At 60.4% G+C, this 13,105-nt stretch overlaps 1 protein-coding gene across 1 annotated transcript in view; it reads right to left on the bottom strand.

Annotated features, from left to right (window-relative positions):
• LMF1 (lipase maturation factor 1) overlaps positions 1 to 13,105 on the bottom strand; it is an 88,532-nt gene that overhangs the window by 29,766 nt on the left and 45,661 nt on the right. The window contains exon 4 of the mRNA XM_042922976.1: positions 9,291 to 9,439. Coding sequence (XP_042778910.1) covers positions 9,291 to 9,439 — 149 coding nt within the window. The remainder of the gene's footprint in view (positions 1 to 9,290; positions 9,440 to 13,105) is intronic.

Below are 13,105 nucleotides of genomic sequence, written 5' to 3'. Positions count from 1 at the left end.
TTAAATTTAGGTCCGTGGTCCACCTCAAAGTAGGGTCTGGTGCAAACGAAATCCCGTCCAAGCTCATTTTCGTTCCTCTGCAGATTTCCCGTGACTTCAGCACCTTTTGTAATGAGGGGCTTTCCTTTTTCCATTGACTCGACTCCGTACCCTGGCTGAATATCAGCCGAATAGGAGAGAGGTGGTCCATTTCTGGACCCTCTTCCCTGGGTCCACTTTTCTAGCTTAGATCAATATACCACGCTTCAGTTTTAAATTAAGCTGTAAAATCAGGAAGCAGGTGTCCCAGCTTTGTTTTTCTTTTTCAAGATTCTCTTTATTTACATATAAAACTTACAATCAGCATGTTAACCTCTCCAGAAAGCCCGGTGGGACTTTGACAGGAAATGCCCTGAACCTGCACACACATTCGGGTGAAGCGGTCTTCCGACCTGTGGGCGCGGGTCCAAGTGCGCGTCACCCACCACGGACGCCCTGCACCTGCCACACACGCGCCTTAGGCATCTTCCATCGGGTCTGTGACCGCGTCCTGGAGGTCTGCTTGATGCAGCTGTAGACGGTATTTTCACAACTTGCTTTTCTAACGGTCCCTTCCTAGTACGCGGAATACGACTTGGGCTTCGCACGAACCTTGCTTCCCGTGTCCTGAGTTCATGTGTTCATTTTGCTAGTTGGTTTTTAGATTCCGCTGGGTTTTCAGCCTGTTGAATCAAGGGGTGTGAACAGTGCCTTCCTTTCTTTTCTTCCAGTCTTTATGCCTTTTCTTTTTCCCGTCTTCCTGCACCAAGACTTCCAACGTGACGCTGAGAGCGGCGGTGAGAAGAGACACTAGCTGGGTGTGAATGCTCCCGTCCCTCTCGAGCAAGGACCGGTGGCCCGGTCTCAGACATTGTCTCCCGAGGACGTCCCCCCGCTGCCACGAGCCAGTGTCAGTCTGTGTCGCGTGCTTTTCTCACAGCTGCTGCTTTACGCTGTTACTGTAGGGAACCGTGTCCGTTGATTTTCCAATGTTAAACCACCCCACGTTCCTGAGAGAAACCAGGTGTTGTCATTGCCAGAATCAAACTGACGGGTGTTTTGCTAAGGTTTTCTGGGTCTTTGCTCCTGGGGGTACTGGTCTCTTTTGTTCCTTTCTGTGATTTCCTCATCAGGCTTTGTTTCATTGTTTCAGTCACGTAAAACAACCTGGGAAGTGTCCCCCTCCCCGCCCCCCCCCCCCCCCCGCTTTCCAAGAGACCCTGCCATCGTTTCTTCCTGAAGCATCTGGTAGATTCCACCAGGGAAGCCATCTGGGTCCGCGCTTTTCTCCCTGGAACGGGTTCTGGTGACGCACTGCGTGTATTTAATAGACACAGAGCCATTTAGGTCTCCCGTTCCCCCTCAGCTTTGGGAAGCTGCATTTGGGAAGGAACGCGTCCGTTCTGTTCCGTCTACGCTGTCGAGTTCATCCCAGGTGACTCGTACTGCGTCTGAGTAAAGCGTCTTCTCACAGTACCGATGATCGCAGCCCGGCCGGGTCTGCCAAAGTGACCTGAAAAATGCAGGACCACAGGCCTCGCTCTGGTGGCTAACATATGGCTTTTTCTCTTGTGTTAACAGGATAGCAGGGCAGTCTGCCCACAACGAGCACCGGAAGGGTCCCACCTCGGGTGCCGCAGCTGCTGTGAGACACAGCCGCGAGCGGGAGCACACAGCGTGAGAGGCACCGGCGCTCGGTCGTCAGGCACCTGCTGAGGACGGCCTGTGGGAAACACGCTGGCATCTCTCTCCTTCAGGTCCCTGGGGGGGGGGGGTGGTCACCTGCACGTATGGAACAGCAAAGTTCGTGCCTTGCCAGCCTCTGAGAGGTGCCTGGGGGCTCCGGCGCCCGGCCTCCCCTCCTGCCGCACCCTGCGCTCGGCGAACCTGCCAACGACCCACGCCGGCCACCGCAGAGACACGGCTCCCGATGAAAGTGGCTTGTTTCGGCTGCATTTGGTCGGTAAGAAGTTGGGAAGTTTTTTATGAAACTCCCACCAGGTGAACCAGTAATGAAATAATTTAGCACATGGTGTCGGAGGAACTACGGAAAGGATATGTGAAAAATTAAAGGCGCGCTGACAAAGCGAGAGCCAAGAGAAGCATCCGCATCCCGGCCGTGAAATCCAACGGTCATCAGACCGACTCCTGACCCCCGCGGCCCGGCGTGCACACGCTCCTCCTCGTGGGCCAGCGACCACACCGTTCACGTCACGCCAGGTTCTCACGGAGGAGGGGCCGCAAAGAGCCTCCGCCCGCCTGCGCACCCAGGCCTCCCGCACGCGCCAGGGAGGCCGGGGGGGAGGGAGGTACGCGAAGGAGATGCTTTCGGTTGTCCGGTCGTCCAGGCCGAGGCCAAGCGCGCGCCTCCCCCCGGTGCCGTCCAGCGCGAAGAGTCCCCGGCGGCAGGGATTCTGCCTCGGCTCCCAGAACTCGGGGCACCTGAGACCTCGGCCTTCGGCCCGGCGCGGGCCAGCCGGCCGGCCCAGGACCGGTCAGGGACAGCCATGGCGCCAAGGCCTGTGGAGAAGCCATCGTGTGGTCCGACTCGGGGAGCGGAAGCTCCAGGAGCAAAGGGCTCAGGCTTCGGTGACAGGCAGCGTCTCCAGGACGAACCCGGCCAGCGCCGACTCAGCCACAGACACACCTACCTGTGTCTGTCTTTACAGAAGTTGAGATTTGAGAACAAAGTGAAAACTTTTTTAAAGCATGATGAAAGGCAACCTATTAAACACTGACTCAGACACCCACGCCGTTTGCCATTTTCTGCAGATGGAAAGCCTCTCCCCACTAATTGGAATCTGTGCCTTTAAAGCCGAAGACTGAGTTGAAACCTGGGAGAAGGGCTCCTGACTCTTCCAGAGAAGCACCGGGTGGGCCTGTGCCACTCCAGCGGGAGGGTACACCCGCGCCTCTGCCCCAAGGGAGGGAGTCCGACGGGGTGGTCGTGCCACGTGGCTGCCCGCGTCCCCGCAGCTGGCGCGGGGAGCCTGGCCAGGGGGCTGCGTCGCGTGGCTCTAGCTCAGGCGGCATATCCGGCCAGGCTGACCATCTTTCCAGGGCTCGCGGCCACGTGGTCTTCTCTGCTGCGCGACGGAGAAGCCCCAGGAAAACCTGCCAGCGTGCCGGTCTCCAGCCCTGCCCACAGAGGTAGCTGTCTGCGCGACGCAGGGGCCGATCGGCCACCTCCCTGGAGGCCCCCGGCGGCTTGCCTCGTCGGGTTTAAAAAAATGATTTACATCCAGGCCCGAAGCGTGTGGCCAAGGAGCTTTGTGCACGGGCACGCCTGGGTGCCTCCCCTGCCAGCACGGGGGACCCTTCCCCGGCCCCCCACGTTCCAGTATGCCCCCCCCAGTCAGTCCCCACCCCGGATCCTGGCCACACGCTGGCCCCACCGGTTCCGGAAGCCCCCGCACGAGGAGCCAGATGTGCCGTCTTCTTGCTGATGGACCGTGGTTGGTCTCCAGCTCCTGGTGCCGGGGGAGGGTTTTGGGGAGTGCATTCCCAGGCATCCTGAGGACAGAAGGATGACGGGGTGGAGTAGGTTAACTTCGTAGGTAACTGCGTCGCGGCTTCCGTGAAATGCGCACCATTTCTCACAACCGCAGGAGAGCACCACAGGCCGGTCCCTCTCTGGTTCACTCCCCTGCCGTGAAGGGCCGGTGCCGTGTCCTCCCCGGGCCCTCCCCGCAGCCGCGTTTAGACTGAGGAAGTAATTAAGTGTCCGTGGGGCCGTGGGGGCAGGGTCCTGAGCAGACGGGACGAGTGCACCCATCAGAGACACCGGGGCTGCTGTCCCCCCGCACCCCTATGAGGACACGGGAAGAGTCCTCACCGGGGATGGGAGGCGCTGGGACACCGCCGGCCTCATGCCTGGAGGAAGGAAGCACCGCTCAAGCCACTCGGTCTGCGGTGATTGGCGCGGCCCAAGCCAGGACACTGGCTGCAGTGTGGTCCTGCCCTCTGTGGGTTCAGCAGGTCCTGTGGGCACACACGCCATCCCACTGCGCGTGGACTGGCAGGCATTTCCCTAACGGCTGGGAAAGCTGGGCAGTTTTCAAGTGTTTGCAGGGGTATCTGCTAAAGCTTCCCCCTTTCACACCGATCGTCGTGACCGCTGGGTTTCTTGCGTCCTTTACGGGCCCGGACACGGGCTCCCCGTGCGGGGCAGAGGAATTGTGGGTGCCGTCTATCACTCGTGTCTGTCGGGAAGAGAAGATTCTGATTCAAAAACCTCCCGTTACCTTCAAGAAGTGTTGTGATTTCCACTTTCACGTTTGGAACCCGCCTCGAACGAATTCCCGCGCGCGGTGGCGGGCTGGGGCTCATGGCCTCTGTGGGTAACCAGACACCTGAGCGCTGCACCTCAGAGAAGCATCTTGTCTTTCTTGGTGGCACTGACTCGGTCAGTTGTCCAAAGCGTGTGTCACGGTGATTTTGGTGTGGGGCTATTTCCGGATTCGCTGACCCTCCTAAGGGTTCGGCTGTCTGTCCTTGTGCCCCCACTGCCCGTCTCACCAACTGCGACCCCTGGAACAAGGGGTGTGCCTCTTGTGCGAGATTTTCTGGCTATTCTAGGTCCTTGGCGTTTCCAAACAAATCTAACAATCAGTTCATCAACTTCTAGAAAGAAAGTCCTTCTAGAATTACGTTTGGGTTGTGTGGCATCTATCAATCGATCTGGGGAGAGCTGGACAGTTGAGCAGTGTTGAGGCTCCTGACTCACACAAGTGTGTCTGTCTCTTTAAGCCTTTCTCATTTCTCTCAGCAACGATGGTAGCTTTCAGAGAACAGTGTTAGACTTCTGTTAAAATTTCGAGTATTTTACGGTTTTGGAGGTTATTAATGACATATTTTACATTCTCTTTTTCTTTTCTTTTTTTCGGGGGGGGGGGGGAGGCGGGTAAAAAACAAACCACTGTATTTATTTAATGTATTCATAAAGGCTCAACCAGAGACTTCATTTAAAAAACAGAAACGAAACAAAAATGACACCACAGCTTAAGATACAGAGTCCTAGACAAAAACGAAGGAAAGGGCAGATGATCTAAGGAGAAGATAAAAAGAGAACACAAGGAGAGAGGCTACACAGTCCGGGTTCTTGGCGAGAGACCAGCTTCGAGCAGGTTTCTTGCAGACACGTCTTTTAAAAAATTTCTTTTTAATGTTTGTTTGCTTTTGGGAGACAGAGTGGGGGAGGGACGCAGAGAGAGGGACACACAGAACCCGAAGCAGGCTCCAGGCCCTGATCTGCCAGCACGGAGCCCGACGCGGGGCTCGAACTCACGGACTGAGATCAGGACCTGAGCCGGAGTTGGACGCTCAACCGACTGAGCCACCCGGGCGCCCCTCTTGCAGGTACTTCTTAAAGGCCGTGAGGTTTCTCCAGGCTTTTCACACACAGCGTGTGTGCTCAAAGGGCTACGGGTGCTGGATTCTCCTAGCAGGGTCTGGATGGACAGCAGGGTGGCCCTGATGTCACACACACAGACCACACGTCCTTGACGGTGTCCAGGCAGGTGTCACCCTGGGCGTCCGCGTCTGGGTAGCGGCAGACCGTGAGGAACGCCCCCCGTGGGCGAGTCGTAGGCACCGGGGGGCTCTGGGGAGAGCTCGTACCTCAGGTTTTCACACGCTGTGCCCGCCGCTCCGGGGATGATCCCCACGCATGTGAAAAGGTTGATTTGGGGAAGGTAGAAGTTGCTTTGTCACCAGACCTCGTGGGGGTCACAGGCTCCTGCTGTGGCATCTTGCCCGCAGGGCTCCAGGCGACACCCCCACTGGGCCCGGCTCCTTCGTGGGTGGCTGGGTAGCGGTTCCGTGGGACCCCCGGGGCGCCGCGGGCGGGGAGACAGGAGCTCGGACGGCACGACAGCGACGACCCCGCAGATTCGCTCCCTGTCGGCTTCTGCTAGCCTGATCCGTGTGCCCTGCGCGTGAATCCCACACCTGGCTAACTGCACGCGCTGGTCCTGAGGACCTTGTGACCGCTCCGCCGCGAAGACGGGTGCCTTCACTTCCTCCCTTCCCGCGTTCGGGGCCTTTGTTGCTTTTCCTTGCTTTTCTGCGCGAGCTACAGTCTTCAGTACGACACCAGGTAGACGGGATAAGCGGGCGCCCGGCACGCGCTCCGCCTCGCGCTCCGCCTCGGCAGACACGCGCGGTCTCCTCAGGTGAGCGCGGCATCGGGCGGGTGCCTCGCATGTCGGGCGGAGGACGCCTAGTCTCAGGGCGCCAGAGATTCGTCGGCCGTGAACGAGTGTTTAATTCTGACGCTTCTCCGTCAGTCAAGAATTTGGTGAACTGTATCGGTTCGCTTACGTCCACTCGATATCCCGTGGAAAGCCCGTCTACCATGAGGCTTGGTCTCCGTGTATCATGCGGCTCAGGCGCTGCTGGGTTCGTTCGCTAATAATTCAAGAGTGTTTCCCGGTGCTCTTGAACAGACTGCTGTGTAATTTCCTTTTCTTGAAACGTCCTTGTCCTCACTGACCTCACAAAAATAGGCCCAGAAGGGGTTCCTCTGTGTCGTGGATGCGTGTGGACAGGATTCACTTTCTTCCCTAAATGTTTTACAGACTGATCAGTAAAATCTCTTCTAGGCCTGGAGTTTTCTCAGTGGAAGGTGCTTCTTATTTGGTTGGATGATCTCAATTTACACAACTATTCGGACCGGGCACCGGGGCGGCCGTGTCAGTTAAGTGTCCGTCTGTTGGGATTAGATGGGAGCCACGCGCCTTTGCAGGTCGGCAGGGGTGCTGTGTCCTTCTCGGGGCTCCTTCTGTGCCCAGGTCCTCCTCTCTGTACCTCGCCCCTCGAATTCTAGCAGGATGCGGGCCGAGGGAACTCTGGGCCTCCCTCCGCCCGCCCCTGCCCCCTCGTAGACGGCCAGGCACCCGCCACGTGTCCCGCTGGCCCCCCACCCCCGCTGTCTGCTGTCCAGCATGCGTCACGTGCCAGGCCCAGTTTCCAGCTGTTCACAGGCAGAGCCTGCTCCACGGTGGGGAGGCCACGCTGACCCGCCTCGGGGGCCCGGGAGGCCCGGGGGCCGTGTGTGCAGGGGGGTCACTGCCCGGCGCGCCGGGACCGCAGCAGACGGCGGCCGGGTGGCTTCTGCGTCCGCGACGCCGGTCGTGAGCAGGCGCAGGTCAGGCCGGGGCTGCACCTGCAGGCAGCTCAGTCCTCGGCAGGCGCGTGCGGCCCTCTCCCCGCGTAAGCGACAGGCGCTGTCCTTTCCCGGGCCTGCTCCCCGCTGCCGCTCTCCAGCGAGGAGGAGGAGCGGCACCCAACACAGACGCAATCGAGTAATTACCCCTTTTAGTGCACCTGATGAGTTTTCACCCAGCTGGTGCGAACAGTCAATCAAAATGCCACGAGAGGCGCCTGAGCGCTGTCAGGCTCCGTGGGCGCCGCTCCGCCACCCGGCGCCCCTCCCCCGCCGCTCTCCTGCCTCCAGAGCCTGCGGTCCCAGGCCGGTCCCCGGTGAGGGACTCGAACAGCAAACACCTTGGATTTTCAAAAGTAGTTGAAGAAGAACTCCAAACTGAAGTCCCAGACGGACACGGAACCACGCCCGCTAATCACAGCAAATAACTTCCGTGTGTCAGGAAAAGGAGCCGCAAGGAGCCGCGAACGTCTGACCGCCGGACGAGGAGTCTTTGTGGCGGGGTCTGGCCACGCGCTCACCCCGCACGCCAGCTCCCGGGACCTGCAGCGATGCGCACCGCCCGGGGTCGCGAGCCCTGCCAGCCACGTTGGGGCCACACGCGGGCCCCCGAGGCTCCCCTCGCGGGCAGCCTGGGTGCTGCTCACCAACCACGTCCACCTCCCACACTCCGGCTGCTTCTGGTGCCCCGCCCCCCACCCGCCACACAGCCCCAGATGCAGCAGTAACCAGACCGCGGACGGTCGTCACACGGGGATGAGGGGCTCGAGTGCCCAGGAGGGCGTCTGAAGCGTGGGAGCGCGCGGGCTTCCGGCAGGAAGAAAGGACCTGGGGCAGCCTGTCCTGCTCGGGGACCTCCGACTCCAGTTAAGGGCTGGCACCACTCAGGATTTGAGGCGACAGGGCACGAAGACAGTCTCCCGCAGGCCAGACAGGTAATGGGGACGAAGGGCATCGAATTAACGCCAGCCACGGAGGGGCAGACCGGTGCCGGGGGTGGGGGAAGGACATCTGACGACGACGCGGCAACCACGGAACTCTATGGGACCCGGCCAGAAAACACTCGCCGATTGCACAGGGATGGAAAGCAGCCCCACAGAGATCTGGCAGGGCCTGCCCAAGTCAGGGACGGACACACGGATGCTGTCCCAGGCTGAGAGTGACAAGGGCCTCTTGCCAGGGACGCAGGGCACACCAGACGGCCGGTGCCAGGGCGCGGGGGACAGGAGACGGCGGGCTGTGTGGACTGAAGGGGACGCGGGCAGAGCCACCATTGTGTGTGGCAGAAGCGTGCTCTCTGTGAGCTCGTGCGCGCCCGCACCTGCGAAACCTCGAAGCAGACAGGTGGCTCAGCACACCTGAGGGCCGGGGCTCCCGACGTAAAGGAAGTCAGTGCTCCGGCATAAGCAGCAAGATCTTATCAGCGGAGAGTGAGAAGCCCAAGAGAGCGGACACTAGTCAGGCCGAAAGGAACCAAGTCCCTCCTGAATGGAAGGTTCGGATGATGTTCCCGAGACACCTGAGGGGGACGGGAGGGGGAGTGGAAGCAGACGCGCACCTGCACGGGCCCCGTGGGAGTCTGCGGCCGGGGAACCCTGGTCGCCAGGGCCCAGGAGGGCGCGAGCCAGGAGGACACCAGGCGGGCAGCACGCGGGCCACGGCATCGACCGGCCACGCCGGAGCGAGGCGGCCGCCAACACGCCTGGCTTTTGGGAGACGCTCCCCGGGGCCAGCAAGCCAGGTGCCGACGGGAAGGACTCTGCACGGCTTCTCTGGGGTGACGGTCACAGGGGACTGTGTATCCTTGACCCGCTCCCCGCCTTCCTGATTTAAACCACGTAAAACATTTCAGACCTTCCAGAAATCCCCAGGAGGGACTCTGCCCGTGAGTCTCCCTGTGGAGCGGGCTCAGAGTCGAGATAGGCCCCACAGGAAGTGCTTGTGCACAGGACTGGGGGCCGGGGGCACTCCTAGGGCTCAGAAACAGGCCCCCGAACACGGAAAGCAGCAGAAGGGGCCCCGCGGGCACAGCCCCGCCAGCAGGCAGCGAGGCGTGGCTCCTTTGCGGCACGCTTCCTGAAGCCTAGCCACTGAAGGTTCCGCTTACCGCTCCAAGCATGATTCTGAAAATCAGCCACCGAAAGCCCCACAGAACGATCTGGGACGGGGGGGTCCCTGTGGGCAGTCGAGACAGAGTCCAAAGAGGGCACAGGAAGATTCCCAGGAATCCTGTTTCCAGAAGCTGGGACTCCCATCCTGGAATGACAGTAAGGACACAAAAGGCCACGTTAACAACAGCCAGACATTTTCCAAACTCAGCTTAACTTCAATGATGCTTCATCCAGGACAGGTGGTGTGGCCCAGGGACCCGTCTCACCCCCAGGCCGGGGCACATGTCAGAGAGGGCAGTGGGACGGCCATAGCACCCCAAGCCAGGCTCTCTGCAGGGCACTGCACGGACCTGACACGGGCCCCACACTCAGCACACACCGCCTGTGGGTTTGTGGAAGCCTTTTCAATTCAGTAGTTTTGAAAACGGAAGCAGAGCTTTGTGGGTTCTTCCCTGAGACCACCTCACCAGGACAGAGTGTACGAGGCCAGATGGCCTGACCCGGACATGAGGGCCCCAGTCTGCCCCAGATGAGCGGGGAGGCCTGGGGGAGACGCGGGTACAGGCGACGTGGCCCCAGGTGAGCGGGGAGGCCTGGGGAAGACGCGGGTACAGGCGACAGGGGCTTTAAATGAAACGGCCTCCTGTCAGCGCTGTAAGGGCTTGGCCTGGGGCAGCCAGGAACTCCACCGCAGGCTGTGACGGCAATAGCTGGGACCCAGCTGACCAGTGTGGTGAGCAGCGTGGGCACAGTGGGGGCGGGTGTTCCGTGCACCCGTGGACACTGAGTTGGCCTGTCGTGGAAACGTGAGACCTTGACAGCTTCCCGGCTGCTGTCACTCGGCCTTTCACAAGAGGCTACGTGGCATTCTGCATGTTGCACATGCTTTTTAAAAAAAAGTTTAATTTACCTGGAGAGAGAGAGGGAACGCATGTGTGCACAAGCAGGGGAGGAGCAGAGAGAGGGAAAGAATCCCAAGTGGGCTCTGTGCTGTCAGCACGGAGCCCAACACAGGCTTGAACCCATGAACCCCGAGATCATGACCTGAGCCCAAGAGTCAGCAGACGCTTAACCCACTGATCCCCCAGGCGCCCCTACACACATTCTTTTTTGTCTCATTTTGATGAATCTGTGAAACTTTACGCACACGAAAAATACTCTGGACAAGGGTCCATGTACTATGGTTCCATTCACAGAAGGTTCTGGAAGGAGCAAAACTGATACAGGGGAATACAATGGGAACTGATACAGGGGCAAACACCTGGGGGGTGACACCCCCTCAGGGTGTGAGTCAGAGGCACCTGAAGGTCTATGTATTTCATTGTAAATTTCTTTCTAAAACAAAACCACTGCAAAGAGACAACCCTAAATGAGTCCTGAACCCGAGATTTTAGGGCCACACGGATGGCTCGATGCCTACAACTTACTCTGAGATGCACTGGAGGTGGAGACGGGGGACATGATGACGCCCACGAACAGCCTGCTCAGTCTCGGTGGCAGGTGTGTGGGTTCTCACTGTGCCCGTCGGACACTCGTCTGTGGTTTGACATTTTTCATAATAAAATGGGGGCGACCCATTTGCTCTCGTATGTTCTGTGCATTTCTGAAGCCCCGGTTCCAGGTCAGTTGGGTCTTAGGACGGGGTCTGCTTGCTGTGAGGCAGTGCCCAGCACCGAGGCTGGCGGGCAAACCGGCCCCTACTCAGAGGGGCGGCAAGTCCCGCCCTATACCGGCCAGCATGGCATCCGTGGGCTGTCCCGGCTGAGCCACGTGCACCTGTGCTAGGGACACTGGGGCCACCAGAGCACACCCTGCACCACCCAGAGAAAAGTCCAGATGCAGAAAGAGGCCTAGGATGCCGGGGAGGGGTGCCCACAGGAGGGGGGAAGCAAGGCAGGCTGCGGCCAGGCCCCCACTAGTCACGGGCAAGATGGTCCTACAAGGTGCTCTGGCGAGGCCGGGAAGGGGCATTGGTACCACCCGTGTGCGGGGGACTTAGCGTGTGGGATAGCCACGGGGGCTCAGCCTGGCTCCCCAGCACCCGCCTGCACGCGCCCAGAGCTGAGAACCCTGACTTCTCCCAGGAGAAGGGGGAAAAATGCAGGAAGTGTTTGCACTTGGTCTGTCTTAGGAAATTCCAGACGCAGACTGACCGTGTACCTCGACTCAAGGTGCTCTTCCCCTTCACGGTGATGGAGGCCCTTTGCTTTACAGTTTACTTCAAACCCCCGTTCTTGTCTCGACCAGAAAAAACCAGACGTCGTTCCTTTTATGACAACTGCTCTAGTTTTATTGTGAGAGAACAGTCATTGAACTTGGACCTCGTTCTCTTGGGGTGTCACTTCATGGCCAAGCGTGCCGTGCGCTCATCGACGGGCCCCTCTGCTTTCTGACAAAGTACCTGTCGTCCTGCCACTGGGCCGATCCCTCCCCCTGTGTGGCGAGAAAGTGTAGGAGGCGGGAGGCCCGTGCCGCTGCGCAGCAGCACGAGCGGGCAGGTGGGTCCAGGGCGTTCTGGGCAGAGCCAGGCAAGCCCCGGAGGCCGCAAGGTGGAGTGTCCACCCCGAGCACCGCAGGCACGGGGACGTCTGCCAGCACTCACCGGAAAGGCCTCGTAGCCCGCGACGCTCACGTGGGTGCACGGCGTTCCCCAGAGTGCCAGGCCCGCCTTCTCTAATTGCCACCTCACTTTGCACAGATGTGACGAGCGGAATTTTAATATGCAGCTTGAATGACACCAATCAAAGTGATGTGCAAATGGCAGGGCCCAGAGACCCACCTAAGTGCCGCCAAGCAGGCGATGGGGTGGGCAAGGGGCGCCCTGCCGCCTTAGGGACTCACGTGTACTGGCAGAAGGTCACCTGCCCTCCTGCCTCCTTGCGAACCTACTGGGACGTTCCCTACCTTGCCCGGGTGCTCAGGGGGAGCAGAGCCGCCTATGCCCGCCCCCCCCCCCCGCCTCCGCTCCCCCGATCTGGCTGGAGCTGCCACCTCCCCGGCCGCCGGCCCTCGGGCCATCAGCGCTCGCGACACCGCCGGGGAGGAAAGGGTGGCCCACAGACCCACCTGCTGCTGCTTCCCTCGCCTGGATCTCATCGGGCGGAGCAGCTGCGCCGCACACATCCGCACAAAGGCACCATTGTTCTCGGGCGGCGTGGCGGGAAGGCGGCCCCGGAAAACAAATGCCCAGGGGTGCAGCCGGACGGCTTCCCGCAGGTCGCGATGAGGACGGCCAGGGCGCCGCGGGGGCACCACCGCAGGCCGGGCGGCAGGGCGCTGGGGCGACCCAGACACAACTGGCGGGTCCCACCGGGGGCCCGACGTCAGTGACGAGTCCCACTCGAGAGGGCGCCTGTGCCTTTCCAACCTGCGCTCACACGTATCCTCTTGCAGAGAGAGGGGACGGGGCGCTCTGGCCCCTTCACTGGGGTGCGGGTGCCACGGGAGCACTGCAGCTCCACGGGGTCCCCCGGAAGGCTCCGCCCCAATGGATGCTCCTCGGGGACGAGGCCCACGTGCTGCCCCTGCCTGTAGCTTTGGGGCAGTGGTCACAAACGCCCACTAGGGAGCCACGAAGCATGAGGCCCATGCAGCTACCTGTTTCTGGAACCTTCACTTCTGTGGCTCCTGGCTTGTTTCCAGTAACGCTGACAAGTGCTGAACAGGCCGCGTTGGGGAAGCTTCCCGCGAAACCGGAGGGAAGGCCCCCAGCTGTGAGAGACGAGGGGTCGGTGCTCGGGACCGGACACTTGGACGGTGACCACTACAGCAGCTGTCGGGTAGCGGGGCGGCTCCCCAGCTCTGTTTGCCC

The sequence above is a fragment of the Panthera leo genome, chromosome E3 (assembly GCF_018350215.1).
Source record: "Panthera leo isolate Ple1 chromosome E3, P.leo_Ple1_pat1.1, whole genome shotgun sequence".
NCBI classification, from domain to species: domain Eukaryota; kingdom Metazoa; phylum Chordata; class Mammalia; order Carnivora; family Felidae; genus Panthera; species Panthera leo.
Note: the sequence above shows the minus strand (reverse complement) of the source record. Positions and strands in the feature narration are given on the sequence as shown.